A 16,173-nucleotide genomic window follows, 5' to 3' on the forward strand; every position below is an offset into this window, starting at 1 on the left:
TATTTTTCGCAATGCAAGAGTATGTGGTCAACCGTGTCGGGCACGTAACACACGTTACAAAGGGGGGAGTCGGCGTAACCTATTTCGAATAGGTTGAAGCTGGTGTATCATTATCACCATTCTCGGCGTATTGGGTTTGAGTTTTGATAGGAACAATACCAGTCTCAAATCTCCAGTGTTCAATTCACGTAGGGCTACTGGCAAGTCGGTTCTGCTGTGAGTCGGAAACTTGGTCCCGGCGCTGAGAACACGTTTTATCAAATATGAGCTGGTAAGGGCAACGAAGAAAAAGTCAATCCGACTCCAGTGAGAGTGTTTATTTTTTATTCAATTCTGTATCCAGAACGATTGATTGGAGATATTGAACTTTTGTTGAACTCAAAATTGTTATGCACTACAATTAGGATTAACATATTTCGGGAATCTGAAAAGAGGACGCTTTTTAAAAAATTTCCGACTTACAATACTGGAGTAAAATCCGGAAAAGATGGCAAATTTTCACCAAGTTTGTGGCTGGTTGACTAAAAAAAGGTCATTTATCTGGCTCAGGTCCCGAAAAACCCGCCATTCCGTTACTCGAGCGTAGATTTCCTATATCTCAAGTCTAATTTACACGTACATTCACCGAAAATTTTCAAAAAAGAGGACATTTATGCGTCCTCCGAGGACACTTTCAGAAAAGTAAACGAAGAGGACTTATCCTGAAATAAGAGGACGTATGGTAACCCTAAGAACAATGTAATTAGCTGATGAAACATTTCATGGCTGGGAACATCACATTATCCGGTGAGGAATTTCTAATCTTCGGAATATATCCTGGAACCAGATGACCGTTGATGTGTAATGATCGTGTAATTTTGTGAGATGATTGATTCATGTTTCTCCATCAAAATCAGGAATTCGAGATGGATTGGTAGCTCAAAGCAAGCTTGAGAATTGGAACAGTTGACGTGTCGTAAAATTCTGGCGAATTATCACTGACTTGTCACCGAATACGGACAGTGCCATGATGACCTTTATCAGGTTTCATCATTACTAAGAACGGATATATTCTACCCTTATATTTTGAGAAATACGACCGTCAAGTAGGAGCGATGTCGTTTCTCGCAACCAGAACGCCGTGTCAAAGGCCACTGTGACAGCGCTGTGGAAAATCCACGATCGTTTGAAACAGATAAGCATCACATCTTGCAGTGTGCAATAACTGCTCAAATATACTTCGTAGTTCTCAAAGCAGCATACAATAAACCACGCTTTTCAGTGATGCTGCCGAATGCTAAGTTAGTCCATTGATGAGCAAGAATAACATTGTCAAGTAACAATAGACTTTTCCCGCACAGCTGAATAAATAGACGGGCGGCCCTAAATTGCCCTTACTGAATCTATTATGCATTTTACTTCGAATCTAGCTGCTTTATTAATCAATCAATCGTTTCAACACTATACTCAGCAGTTGCCTTCTAAACCTTCATCGCCTGCATTTGCTCTCAGCGCCCCCCTACCGCCCAATTTTCTAGCCATCGCCCCCCAATCGCCCATTTCATGTCTAGCGCCCCCTTCACGCCAGCGAACGCCCCCAGGGGGGCGCTGGCGCCCACTTTGGGAACCACTGATATAGAGACTCTACTAGATCGTTTCTACTTTTGAAGTATTGTTTCATTCAGGAATATATAGAACTGTTCTATATATCCTTGGTGTCATTGTATTGCCATTGCCCTGGTATTTACGATGAAAATGCTTATCAACTGAGCTAAACCTTTTCGCTCTCACCTAGTTCTATTGACTGTACGCTTGGGCTGTTAAAAAATAACCGTTTTTTCAGATTCCAGTTATTAACTGATTATATTGTCAGGTTACCCTGAAAAACGCTGTACACTAAATTTGGTTCAACTCTAACAAGTATAAACCGCCGCAGAGCCAATTTAAGTTTTTAATTTATTATGAAAAATTGAAAAAAAATCAGAAACGTTTTTAAGGTAACCTGACAATTGAATCAGTGAATGGCTATCATCCAGAAAAAAAAGTTATTTTTAAACAACCTTACTATACGTCCATAATATAACATTATTGATCATACATTTGACTACGATTCGAGCCATGAAATTTCGATGTGACAGGCCATTGAATAGCACGTTTCATGGTCAGTGGGCCTATCGTTTTTTCATACGTTATATCACAATTGCATACCTCTCTATTCTTCTTAGTGCGTAGCATGGGCCAGGAACTGATTGGATATCAGGCCGGATTTTTTCAATGTTGGCCGGAGCCGGATCAGTACCTTTTTGATCCAGCTAGAATCTTGATTGATAAGCATGAAATTTGTAACTAAATAACTACCAACCAACCAACCACACGCAAGTCACCGCCAAGTCAGTGCAAAAATAAACGAGCCATATTTATTAATTGACGGAAGCACCGTACCATGGAGAGTGGAGCATGGACCAGAGCCAGATTGGATATCCGGCCGGACTTTTTCATTTTTAGCCGTAGCCGGATCGGAGCCAGAGCAGTACTTTTCTTGATACAGCCGGATCCGAATCAGAGAATTGAAAAACACGATCGGAGTCGGACCAGAGAATTTGTCAATCCGCTCCGCACTAATACTTCTGCATGCGGCCAATACAGGATCGTAGAATGATGTTCATTGTTCAGCCAATATCTTCCTATAAACATATAAGAACAATCCTAGGAGAGGAAGTTTGCTTTTCCAGTGACGGATAAACTATCTTTTGTTTTTGTTCAGCCGTCATATGCGACGAAGAACCGAATTTTCAGAATGGTGAAGTTGCTCATGGATGTGTTAGCGGTAGTCCCTTCAGTACCTCGTGTAACGTAACCTGCAATGAAGGATACAGTCTGAGCGGCATCGCAAGGGCTACCTGTGTTGACTTCAATCAAACTGACGATAACAATGTTTATGGAGTGTGGGATTACGGTGATACTTTATGTACACGTATGTAGATTTACTTGCACTTCTTTGACTTGTTATTTGTTATTTCGGGTAATGTTAATAATTTATTTAAGAGCAAAGAAGATACTACAATCGAGAAAGGTGTTCAAGATAACATTTATTTGTAGTTTTTCGAATATGGTTTTATTTTATTTTATTGTACATTTAGCCAATATTCCAAATATAATACCCGGAAAACAACACATCAGTGATATATTAGGAAGGTGAGCTCCGATTGCTCTATTATCAATAACTCTCAAATTACCCTACTCCCTGTAATTACTATACTGGAGTTTAAACTGAACATAATGATATTGCAAACTCATGACTTTTGATTCGTCCGTATATGAATAATTGTACTCTGTGATCCTTTAAGGAAGCTTTATTATGGGATCGGCAGTTCCATAGTAATCGTATATTCGAATCTACTGACCCCATGTTCTACTGCTACTCTTTTAGGTTATGGATGTGGAAACACATTTCATATAACTGCTATACTTTTTCACCGAAATAGTGTTTTAATTTTCAAAGTTCTTTTTCGCCTATTTTTAGTTTTCCGTAATATGGTGTCACCAGGACAAGAAGTTGTGATATCATATGATTTTCAATCCTAATCAAACCTGGGTTAATGCTAACAATATACCTGTTCTATCTGCTAAACGCATTGTATTTCTTGCAGGAGTATTATTTAGCTACTTATGATCTGAATTTCCACAAAAATAAAAAATAATACGCATTAGTACCAACAAATATTCCGCAAAATTTCCCGAATACTCTGGAGTTTCAAGGCGTTGAGCAGGTGGTTCTGACATGCCTGAGGTCACTTTATAACCGATTACTCAGAATTTCGCAGCGTCTCTCGATGAGACAAATTTTACTCTTTGCCAACCGTCCAATCGGCCCCAATTTTGTCCTAAGGGATTATTGTGAAATGCTGAAATTGACACAGTATATATGTGCTTTTCAACCTGGGGGATGATACGCACTTGTGTGGTTGAAAATAAATGCAGTGCGAATGAAAATACAGATTATAGTGCTGTACAGTACCGGCAAAAAATCTTTATCTACAGTCACCAAAAAAGTTTACATCGAAAATCTGCATAAGTTCGTTGCTCATCGTTCCCGACAGAAGCATCGCGTCACCAGAAGGCTTTAACAGGTCATAAGCTACCGCTTGATTACACTTTATTGCAAGGACATTGTTCTGCGTGCCTTCTGCTGCTTCACAGTTTCCTGATTAAATTAGGGTTGTTGAAACCGCATAAAATTACTCAATTTTCAAGATTTCGACGGCTTTCAAAATTAATTCAGAAACTAGAATTGTGCGAAATAATGTGCAACTGTAAGAATAAGATTGTGTATTGACTATTATAGAGAGGAGGTTTTATGATTACTGTAACCAAAGATAATTGGTTCTCAAGACAGGCAACCAACCAATTAGGATGGTCAGCGACCATATATTTATGTATATTGCCACACGTAATGATTCCGAAAAGCAACCATATGCACTGTGCAGCTTTTCTACAATGTTTCAACCAGGCAATTTATTTATTCTAACAAAACGATTTTCACTTCACTGTGCAGATGTAGCACCCTAATATCTTTGACTACGGCAATAGAAGATCCTCTATTCCAACACGGGTTCTGCTGTTATTCGGCCATTTTGTACATTCTTTCGAACCTTTCAAACTTTCGATAATATGGATAAAAAGAAAATTGTTTTCTTTTTGAGTTGTGAGGCTTGGGTTGCCAGATGCCATTAAACTCGGATTTTAGTCACAGTTTAAAAGTTTAAGCAGCACGGATTGTCAAGTTAGATTAGGCTGAAGAGCCGAACACACTGCATAGTGATTTTTTCTCTTCTATTTAATCCCGAGATAAATATTAGAAGATTTAAAAAGGTACCCATGGATCGGTGGTAGTTTTGGAGCCTATTTTAAAAGCCAGGAAGCAGAGATATTAGAAAGGAAATATGGGTTTTGCACCCCATCGACGAACTAAACCCTCCGACACCGTTGGGTCATTTCTGCCAGCAAGCATTTTTCACTCGCATCAAATACGCAGTAGTTTGGAGAAGAGTATTAGATGGTTCTCATAAAGACCTCAACAACGAAGTACTAAAGGTTCTTGTACAACACTTAACAATAATTTATCCGAAAAATGTTTTAGTGCACTACAGTTAAAAATTAAAACAAGGAAAAAGAGTTTTCTTTTTAAGGAGGCAATTGATGGACTATAAACCGTTTGAGCAGTTGCAAATCCGTTGATGTTTTTTGCAGAAAAGGGCGGATGATTCTCAAAAAACATGAAAGCACTTCAGTAGCCTATATCAAGTTTGATAGAAGTAGCTTAAATACCCACTTTTGAGATTCGAGCAGTGGTTCTCAACCGGGACCCCGGGAAGCAATTTCAGGGTGTCCACGAGACCTCGAAATTTGCAAAATGATTGATAACCTGATTTGTAATTTTTTAAATTAGGGAAAGCACGAGGCAGTTTTCCTCCACAACTGCTAAATTCTCATTACTCACATTATCAGAATAAATCGTCTGACATGAAATATCCTACTATGCAAATTCATTTTAATTGCCAAATTTCTAATAACTCACTGATACACACATATTGCTCTTTCTAGTCGTTTTGTTGGGGCTTGTGGGAAAAATAAAACTATGGAGATAATGAGATAAATCAGGGTGACTTCATAGTCCGTGTCACCGAATTAGTTAAAGTCGTTTAAAATAAAAACTGAAGTATTCCTCCTAATTTTTCCCAATGAAGGGATTAAAACCTCGCCACGAAATCCTCGTCATCCTGTGATATACATAACCACTATTCCAGAATAACTTCAGGATGAGAGGCTAGATAAAAATAACTACCAGGAAACTTTAGTCTAGTCGAAAATTGTCGTCGCTCTTCTCGCGGAATAACGGGGGAGTAATCCATATCTTTTCACAAAGTATCAGTCAATATAATTTATGCGGCGGATTGTGTGGTTTCTTTCGTGTCGCATTGTCATGCCATCAAAGCCACAATAAATATGGCTCATCATAACGTTTGGATCCGAAGGGATCGTGACGTAGCATGGAATAATATGGAAAATAGTGGTGGTTGACTTTCGAGAATTAGACCAAGTTTGTCCAACATTAAAAATTTTATGGGAAAATACCTAAAATATATTTCCGCTTTTGAAAGTTTGCAATTGTATTGAATCAGCTTCTTTTTTGTGATTAATATGATTAATTTTTATTATGCTTGAGAAAAATGATACTATAAATATCTCACTCCTCCTAGATGTTAACAGTCTATTCGATATGAGTTGTTTTAGTTATATCCCACATTTGAAAATCATTCACAATTTTTCTTCGTCCTTAAAGAGGATGCGTTTGTAGGGCATCTCAATATATCACACGCGTATTTCACAGATGTTATTCGGTCATATAAGTGCATTATCCCCGTCCATCAGATGCTATAAATTGAGTAATGTGTGATGAAAATGTGTTAGGTTAAGTGGATATTATTTGCGCAGCTTTTTTTACTTCACATTAGCTGAAAACTTTGTTTCAAAGGCAATCATTTTTCATTGATGAATTGAATTGAATGAAAATTCGTTATTTAGAACTGATTTTTGTTTTCGAAAGTCATTCTTACTGCGTCCTTTTTTCTTTAGCTATGACATGCGGTGAAGCTCCAGATTTTCCTAACGCCAATATTGGTTTCGGGTGCGTTGCAAATAGTTCTTTGGGTACCTCATGTAACGTAACGTGCAATGACGGTTATTATGTGGACGGCATTTCTCGCGTGACATGTGCCAACTCTCATCCGAGTAACCTAACCAATTTCGATGGAGAATGGGACTACGGGGATACTGAATGCATACGTGAGTCCATTCGATTGTAGTGGTAATTCAAACTCCTAATCCGTTACCTTACGCTAAATCATGAATTAACTAGACCTGTTATTATCAATACATATGTGCTCTCTTCGCGCACGCCTAACTAGAGTATAGCATGGATTGGTATAGTCTGGATGGATAGCATGTTGTAGATCGACAATAATTTTGGTATAGAATATGGATATCTGCAAGTCTGGTATGTAATATACAGATTTTCTTTTCGGTATCAAACACATCACTTTTAGGACCATATAGTTGCTCACGCAATATGAGCATATATGGATAGTCTTTATATTTAGTTTCTTCCGTTCTGCACGAAATCTTGTAGTTCGCCGTTGTTATGATACTCACGATAAGAGAAACATTCTAGAAAAATATATAAACATCGCATATGAACTCATCATATGTTGATTGAAGTCAAGTATTGAAGCTGAAATGAAAATCTCTAACATTGGTAAAACACAAAATATTAGTAGGAGTCTCAGCATTTCCGTGGTTTCTAATTGGCCGCATATTTTGCTGTGGCCAGCCACGAAAAAGCGTTGTCTCGTGATCGACTACAGTGAATTTCAAAGCCGACATACGAATTCATGATGACCGACCACCAGTTTATGACCAGTTCGTGGTTTTCGCACATCTACAATACATTTTAATCGGATCAAATCCCTCCCTTTTCATCCACTTTGACTATACTCGAGTATATCTTCCTTATTTGTACTACGAACTTGGTGGCTAGGTTTGTAGACGACTTCCACTAATATTACCACTCCAGTTTATTGAGTAGTTTGGGGATGGCGGCTAAATTACTACGCCTCCATACATGTTTATCTTCTATACGGTCTCTGTAGAAATAAATTTAAAAAATACTCTGGCTCGGTATGTTGTAAGCTAACTCCGAAACATGTGTTAAACTTAAACCTTCGAGATAGTTGATGTAGAGCAGGGAAAGGAAGCCTTTTTCGTCCGAAGAGCCATATTGGCCCCGCATTTTCCATTGTAACTCCCGAAGAGCCATACATGTCAATCTAGTGTTGCGTCACAGTTGAAAATATGTGACGGCATAGTAGCACTAATTCGAAGTCAGTACATGGGATTCGTCATGTGCGCCATATTTTTTCTCTAACAACTCGTACTAATCATCCTGGCAGCCTTATTTGAGCATGCGAAACGTTACATGTATCTCTTGCAAGTTACATATTTTTAATTGTATTTCAGTGAGAGGCATTTAATATTTTCGAAGTTTGAGACAATTAACAGTTAGATTTCCAACAGATGTAGACAACAGTATAAGTCCGAATATTAACTATATTTTCCCGATTTTTAAAGTTAATGCGTTTTTTGATTATGCTTCATACATAAGTTGAAACTTTCGTCAGTTAAACGAGATCCTCGATTCGTCTTGATCGTTTTTAAAGGCGAGGTTAACTGCTCGCGTGTGCATAGGTGGATCCAAACATGATCACTACATCAGCTCATATGAATGGTAGGTAGTGACGTGGGGTCAGGACTCGGGAGAGGCAAGTGAGGTAGGGACTTACCTGTCGTGGGGATGAGTGAAGGAAAATCGTGAATACTCCAATGATTATAATAACTACAGAGGTATTTTCTATCTATGTTCATAAATGACAAGATTTATCACCTTTGCACTGTCAATATCACGCAATTTGCAAATTTCTTGTGCGAAAATGATGCGCGAGAGGAGAGGTAAGGCAAAAGTAAGGCGCAGACCGGCTATATGCTTACCCCATAATAGGGCAATTCATCGTAATTAGCTTAGAGTTTGCAATAACTGATATTTTCGAATGTAATTGTCGCACTGATTCCGAAAATCGAAATATTGATCAACTTCTCAATTCTCAAAGTATTCGTCGGTAACATAGGATTGCAAGCAAACCTTCCCAGGACTCTTCCATGCGAGTTGGTGATAATAAAGCCACCTGAAGTGACAAAAGTCCTCCGAAAATATATCGGTAGACTGAAGGAGAAATGATAGTCGGGCTACTAAATAGAATGTGTTGAGAGACAACACGATGAGATCGATGGCACTGGCGAAGTGATCTCGTTTCATGATGCATGGAAGCGATTTAAGTCTATTCAACAGCTGTAACAATCAGCTGTTGAGTGTGTTTGTTAGGCTTTTCTTTCATTGGCACCGATTCCGATGAATACTGCACATTTCGTGGTTCCGTTTGATATAATTAACCTATGAAATCGTTATTTTTTTTCTTCTTATTGTTTTTTGGCACTGATTATATACGTGGATGCTGCACATTTTGTGGTGTCTTTTGACAAACTATCCCAAATAAAGCGTTTTTGTGACTAATTCGAGGCTGAAACTATCTAGTTAGAGGACGATGCCAAAACTGCCAAAATTAAAAATCGAAAAATGTCAAAAATAAGTTATTTTTGGCAGTTTTGGCATATGCCAAAAATAACACGGCCTGAATATAACCCATGAGTTCGATATAATCGACATCGCACGCCTCAAAATGATCTTGGATTGCACGCTATATTAATTGATCAAAGATAACAGCAGACATATCGACGGCTATACGACAATGCAGTTTTCAAATACACATTGTCTTCCTGATCTAACGCGAGAAATGAACTGCTTCGGGAGTGACATTCACAAATACATATTCAAATTACAAACAACGCCTAAATTAGCTATTCATGTTATCGGGTTGATAAATACTTTCCAGTAGGCTACCGCAGTTAAAACGTAGGCATGTCGAAGAACATTGACGCAACAAGACTGTCTGGCAAAACGAGACCCATGCAGCTCAGAAATAGCCAGACAGTTTGTTGCGTCACAATGTTCAACTCGAACGCAATGCAAAAATCGTGGTTGATTTCGGGGGTTCCAGTTCCATGAGCAGAATATAATTTATATTTTATTAATCAGTACTGCGGCAGCTTCTCATTGATACCCGTTTTATCAAATTTAGCGCTCGACAAGCCGGTCGAAAATGGTCGTAAAATTGCCTTTGGACAAATGGAAAGTATGACGTAAACCAAATGCAGTCAGCCGTTCAATCACGCTGTGCCCACACCATTTAGGACACCATGCTTTCACCCCTAATGGTTGGGCTGGACCCAGATTAAGAAACCTGCCTTTCACTCTTCTCGCTTGTAACGCGGTCCTGTTAACACAACACCATGAACGAAATACACTATTTAGCAGGCCGTGTTATTTTTGGCATATGCCAAAATTTGCTTATTTTTGGCATTTTCAAATTTTTATTTTGGCAGTTTTGGCATCTGACTCCTGAAATGCCAAAAATAACACGGCCTGGTTATATTGGTCGCCGACGGGACAGCAACTAACTGTTGACGATTTCGGAAGGGGAGGGGGTTCGCCACTGTCTCGAGCTCTAAAATACACCTTTATTTTGCCACGAGAATAATTATTCTGACAGTTTTGGAAATTTACGAACGAGTTTCTGCAACACCCGTCAGTGGTGCAAACGAAGATATGTCTCCATATACTCCTTCATTTTCTACGAAAAGAAATTATCCTAATTTGCTTCGAACCCTTCGTTTACTCCGGGAGCAACTTCACATATCGAAAGCTAGTATAGATATGAAGACAATTCTCCATCTGCAAGTAGTTATAAATGTAATATGTCGAATAGATGCTTGAATGGTCTTATGCACTTTAGGGGACGATAAGTATTTGTACTGCATTCAGTTGAACTATATCGCGCGATTGGAAATCATCTGCGTCCAAAAGATTCGTCCTGGAGATTTAGTGGAGGAAACATTCCAACTTCTATTAACTATGCATTTGGGCTGTCTAAAAAAAATCATTCAATTCATTCGTGGCCAGTCATGAAAACGAGTTTGCCGTGACCAGCTAAGTAAGTTTCATGGCCAGCTACGAAAAAAATTCATGGCCAGTTGGTGGAAACGGGAATGCTAAAAGACCGTGTCCAAAATGTAGACCTCAGCGCAGCGAAGGCAGCTACATCTGTCTCTGTCGATCATTTCGCATTTAACCAGCGTTTTATCATCATTGCATACCTCTACATACGGTCAATACTGGGTCGTAGAACGTTGTTTAAGCAATAGCTTCCTATAAAGATTATAAGAACAATCCAAGCGGAGGAGGTTTGCCTTTCCAATGACCGGTAAATATATTTTCACTGTTTTTAGCCGTCATATGCGACGAAGAACCGAATTTTCCGAATGGTGAAATTTCTCCTGGATGCGTTAGCGGTAGTCCCTTCAGTTCCTGGTGTAACGTAACATGCAATGAAGGATACTCTCTAAGCGGCGTCGCAAGGGCGACGTGTGTTGACGCCAATCAAACCGACGATACTAATGTCTATGGAGTGTGGGAATACGGTGATACTACATGTACACGTATGTCAATGTATACTTGCAATTCTTAGACCTGTTATTTGCTATTTCGAGTTATGACATTTATTTATTTCTGAAGAAACGCGATAATATATTTCAGAAAGGTGTGCAAGCCAACATTTATTTGTACACTAAAATGCGTATTTCTATTTTCGAAGACGCTTTTCTTTTCTTTTAATATACATCATAGCCAATATTAAAAAATATATTACCTTGATAACAACACATCAGTGATATACTAGGCTGTTCACATATCGATACCTCTAAAGCAGCGGCTCTCAACCTTTTTTGACACGCGCCCCCCTTGGCGATGGTCAAAAAAATCGCGCCCCTGACCCCCCTTACATTTATCGTCATGTCAAAAAGAGCACATCATCTAATACAGAGGTGGGCAACCTTCTTGCTAATCATGGCCGCATTTCGATTACTTATGTAGCCTAAGGCCACATTCCAAGGCATAGCCGCAATGAACGATCTGGTCGCAAAATACATATGGTAAACTGTCCATATCCATTCCCGGTGAACTCCGGACTATTCTACTGTGGCAATATTATGAATAGTTGCTAGGAGTGCATATTGTCGCGCGGGGCGCGAAAATTTTTCAGAGCCGCGAATGAATTGTTATTTCTTGAGGATTCCCATTCTTGCTCCAAGTAAGAAGGGCGCTACTGCATTAAAATCGAAAAATGAGGTCTGGTTGAATTGCGCGGAGCGCGAAGAAAATTTCAAGATAAATAAAATCTCTCGAAAATTCGGGAGTGAATTCGTAATTGCAATTTGCATGTCTACGGCTGCCAACACATACTAATTGAATTAGGCGTCGACGGCCACACAAATTCCCTTCTACGACCGCATGCTGCCGTACGGGCTGCCAACCCCTGATCTAATAGCATACATGAGGTATATCTTACGCCAATTTTGAATCCGCATTCCAGTTGTTGACAAACTTCCCCAAACTTGTTTGAAAATAACAAAAAAACATTGAGAAGGACATCAATTCATTTCCAGGTAGGTTGCACTGAGACTAATCCTGATGCTGGTAGTGACTACAGAGATCACGGCATCGTTCTGTCCTGCCACGCTAAATTTGATCAGTTTTGGAAATGAATTAAATGGTGTTGATTTATAGCCAAATTGAGGGCGAAACCGGGCAACCTATATTGCATCTAAGTCTGTCTTAGGTAGTGCAGTTCGCCAGCTATCAATAACAGCTACCTAGCGCACAGAGATTTAGGCTACTACCAAAGCTATAAAGTAATGAATGACTTGCACGCAGGAATTTCTCTAAATCTTTAAAGAATATCAAAAATTTGCTCAAATGAAGTTGAAGTCAGCCTATATTCCGTTGAGCGCGACTGCTGGAGTTTGAGTTTGGCAAGCTTTCTAGAATACGAATTAAGTTTAATCTTCAATAATCGTCTCTTCAGAATAGTTGTGAAACACATGTTTAGTCCCAATTTATACAGACATTTACAAAATTGACAAAAATTTCTCGCGCCCCCCCAGGTTGAGAACCCCTGCTCTAAAGTCACCCAACTGTATGTAATTACTACTGGCATTCAACGCAAAATGAAATTGCAAGCTTGTCGTGTCGGCAGTTTCATAACAATCGTATATCCGAATATACTGGGTTCATGTTTCACTGCTACTGTCTTTTTATTGCATTTCCTACGAGAGTTTTAGTTAGCTGCTTACGATCTGAATTTCCACAGAAATAAAAAATAAAACGTATTCGAACGAAACAAATATTTAGTAAAATTTCCCGAGTAATCCAGAGTCTCAAGGCGTTCTGCAGGTTTTTTTAGAGGCCTCATGTCACTTTATGGAGAATAACTTAGAATTTTGAGGCGTCCCTAGATAAGCATCACGTCTCCAGAAGGCTTGTAAAAGGTAATTAGCTACCACTGCGTTGCACTTTACTTCAAGGACTTTGCTCTGCGTCTCTTTTGCTGCAGTTTCCTGAATAATATGGTCGCTAAAATCCCATAAAATTGTTCATTTTAAGAAAATTTCAATGGCTTTAATTGGGTCTGAAGAGAGACAATTAACCAATTAAAATGGTCAGCGGCCAAACGGAGTTTTTCGTCTATTTGCACCTTCTTTCGAACCATTCAAATTTTCGATAATATGAAAATTGGATTCTTTTGGAGTGGTAAGGCTTGGGTCACGAGATGCCAAATCGGTTGAAGTTTTTTTCCAAAAAAATGGCGGATGATGCCCAAAAAGGCTGAAAAGCATTGCAGTACACCCATTTGAGTGGGAGTAGCTTAATAAACATTTTTTTTGAGGATTTAGACTCTACAGTTTATGAAATATCACAATTTTAAATTATTACCAGGGACCTTTAGTCATTCGAGAGTTGTCGCTCTTCGTACGGAATTGCTGCGGAATTGCCAATATCTTTTATCAAAGTATCGGTTAAGATAATTTATGCAGAGGGTTTCGTGATTTCTCTCACATCGCATTGTCTGCCATATGACATAATCATCACAATAAATATGGCTTAGCATAACGTTTGGATCCGAAGGTATCGTGATTTAGCAGCACGTGACATGTAATAATATGGAAAATAGAGGTGATTGACTTTCGAGAATTTGCCCATGTTTGGCCGCCATTAATAATTTTATGGAAAAAGGACACAAAATATATTTCCTCTTTTAAAAGATGGTAGTTGTATTGAATCAGCTTGTTTTTTGTATTAATATGTTTGTATGTGTGACTCTAAAAAGGTGAGTGGTTCACCAAGCATGAACCTTTCCTTCCATATTCCTTTCCCAAGCCATATGAATCGGCAATTTGGCAATTTGGAGTTAGATTCTGGATTATATGAATTTGTCGAAACGCGTGACGACTATGGACAGACCGCGAGCATATACATTTTCGAGTAAGGTAATGCCGACATATTCAATATGCCTAAAAAACGATGAATACAAATATCGCACTCCACATATGATCACAATATATTTGACATGAGTTGTTCTAAATCGATCCCACGTTTAAATGTCATTCAAAAACGACTAGTTTCTTCGTCCGTACGAAGGTTGCGATTGAAGGGCGTCTCGATATACCATGCACAGGCATATTTCTCAAATGCTATTGGGTCATATAAGTATTTATCCCCCCCCCCCCATCGGATGCTATATATAGACTAGAGCAGTGATTCCCAACCTTTTTGTCTTCATTCCCCACTTCAGATTCATTCCGAGCCTTCATTCCCCACCAGTACCGTAACAGCACTTTGTTGGCCCCGCCAAAAAATCGTTGGTCTTGGGCACCCAGAACCCCCTCATCCTTGCTGAGCCTGTACGCTTTTTCACTGCAACTTATCAGCTACATTGGGTCTACTGTTCAGTGCGTCGACTTATTTCGACTAAACGCGCTAAGCGCAGAAAATTTATATAATTCGTGTTTGAATCGGCCAATATGATCGGGAATTGCATATATTTTGCCATCAATTTTTTATCCCCTCTCTACTCACGTAATCAGATTTACCGGAAGAGCTGAGTGAGGTGTGTTGGAAACGGTAGGACCCATAAATCAGAATTGAACATCCTCGGATGGACCCGTTGGTATATTGACTTTGTTACATTATGATATTTCGTGACTTCCTATATCTGTTATGTCAAAAGATATGGAAATCGCCAGAACTAAAAGTGACACTCGATTTCAAATTGGTATTGCTTTACTGACAAATAATTTTAACTAGCATACTTCTAGGAGTTGCATGTTACATGGCCTATAATTTTCATATGCCTTGGTGCGTCGTGGCGCAGTAATGGCCGACGCCCATATCTATATATAAATATCTATAAATTCTACGTATTTTCGTGAGAGAAGGGTACCCAATAATCAGATATTCGGAAATATTGAATCGCGCACCCAGCGCGAAAAATTTTTGAAAAAGTGGCATAAATTTTAAAAAATACTTTAATTTATGTTAATTCACGAAATAATTTTGGGCCCCTTCGAGCTCGCCCCCCCAATTGGGAGGTTGTGGGTGCGGCAGTTACGGTCCTGTTCCCCACTACCCGGCACTTTTGTCAGCACAGAGCAGCTATTTGCTGGTTTGACCAGCGTGACCACTCGGGAAATCACGCGACTGTCACGCCCAGATACCTTTGATAACTTCGTTATTATCGATCCGTCTGCAGCAGTAATTAAAGGCGGAGTCGCTATTGGTCTTTGTAGGTTTCGACTGTGTTCCATATCGAGTTGGGTAACAGGATTTGGTATGGTACATTTTGATGCTGTCATCTAGCACTGTACAAAGTTTCAATGCTGTGACTCAATGATTAGCGTGATAATTTCTCTGTCAAAGTCGAGTATCTGGTAGATGAGCGAGCACCGATATATTGCCGACTTTGATAACGGAATTACTATGCTAATCATTGAGTGACAATCCTGAAACTTACTGCGAAGTTGTATAACACAACCAAGATATATCATACCGAATTTCGTCATCCATCTCGGTATGGAACACTTTGAAAATTCACATATAACAATATCAAATTTCGCGAAAATTCTTTTATGCGGTCGACTCAATGCCAAGTCGGCGTACGCAGACCCTAGAAACTAGACTTCGATAACGTACTTACCAGGGCTGTGGAGTCGGAGTCGGAGGAGTCAGAGTCTGGCTAATTTTCGCTTGATGGAGTCGGAGTCGTGAAAACTATAATAGCTGGAGTCGGATTCGTGGGGAAAATGCTGACTGGAATCGGAGTCGGAGTTTGTGAGAATGACCCTGACTTCGACACCGACTCCGAATCCAACTTCTCTCTCATGGAAACATTTGGTTTCAAATAATTTTAAATAGAATTTTTATGTACCACCAATCACTGTTATTAATAACCATACAGATCAGGTGCGGCCAGCCCGAGGCAGGCAGGCCAAATTTGACACACGAGAAGGTTAGGTGTGGCTTGCGAGGTAATTCCCGAAATTATTTATAACATCAGGTACAATTGCAAAGCC

General features: G+C 39.3%; 1 protein-coding gene across 2 annotated transcripts in view; it reads left to right on the forward strand.

Annotated features, from left to right (window-relative positions):
• LOC145437837 (uncharacterized) overlaps nucleotides 1–16,173 on the forward strand; it is a 62,820-nt gene that overhangs the window by 10,484 nt on the left and 36,163 nt on the right. The window contains exons 7-9 of one of the 2 annotated variants that reach the window (XM_080315148.1): nucleotides 2,744–2,953; nucleotides 6,616–6,825; nucleotides 10,996–11,205. In XM_080315148.1, coding sequence (XP_080171274.1) covers nucleotides 2,744–2,953; nucleotides 6,616–6,825; nucleotides 10,996–11,205 — 630 coding nt within the window. The remainder of the gene's footprint in view (nucleotides 1–2,743; nucleotides 2,954–6,615; nucleotides 6,826–10,995; nucleotides 11,206–16,173) is intronic. The other variant, XM_080315149.1, reaches the window with a different exon arrangement.

This window comes from Botryllus schlosseri, chromosome 4 (genome assembly GCF_051294905.1).
Source record: "Botryllus schlosseri isolate E-star chromosome 4, Bs_hap1, whole genome shotgun sequence".
Classification (NCBI taxonomy): Eukaryota; Metazoa; Chordata; class Ascidiacea; order Stolidobranchia; family Styelidae; genus Botryllus; species Botryllus schlosseri.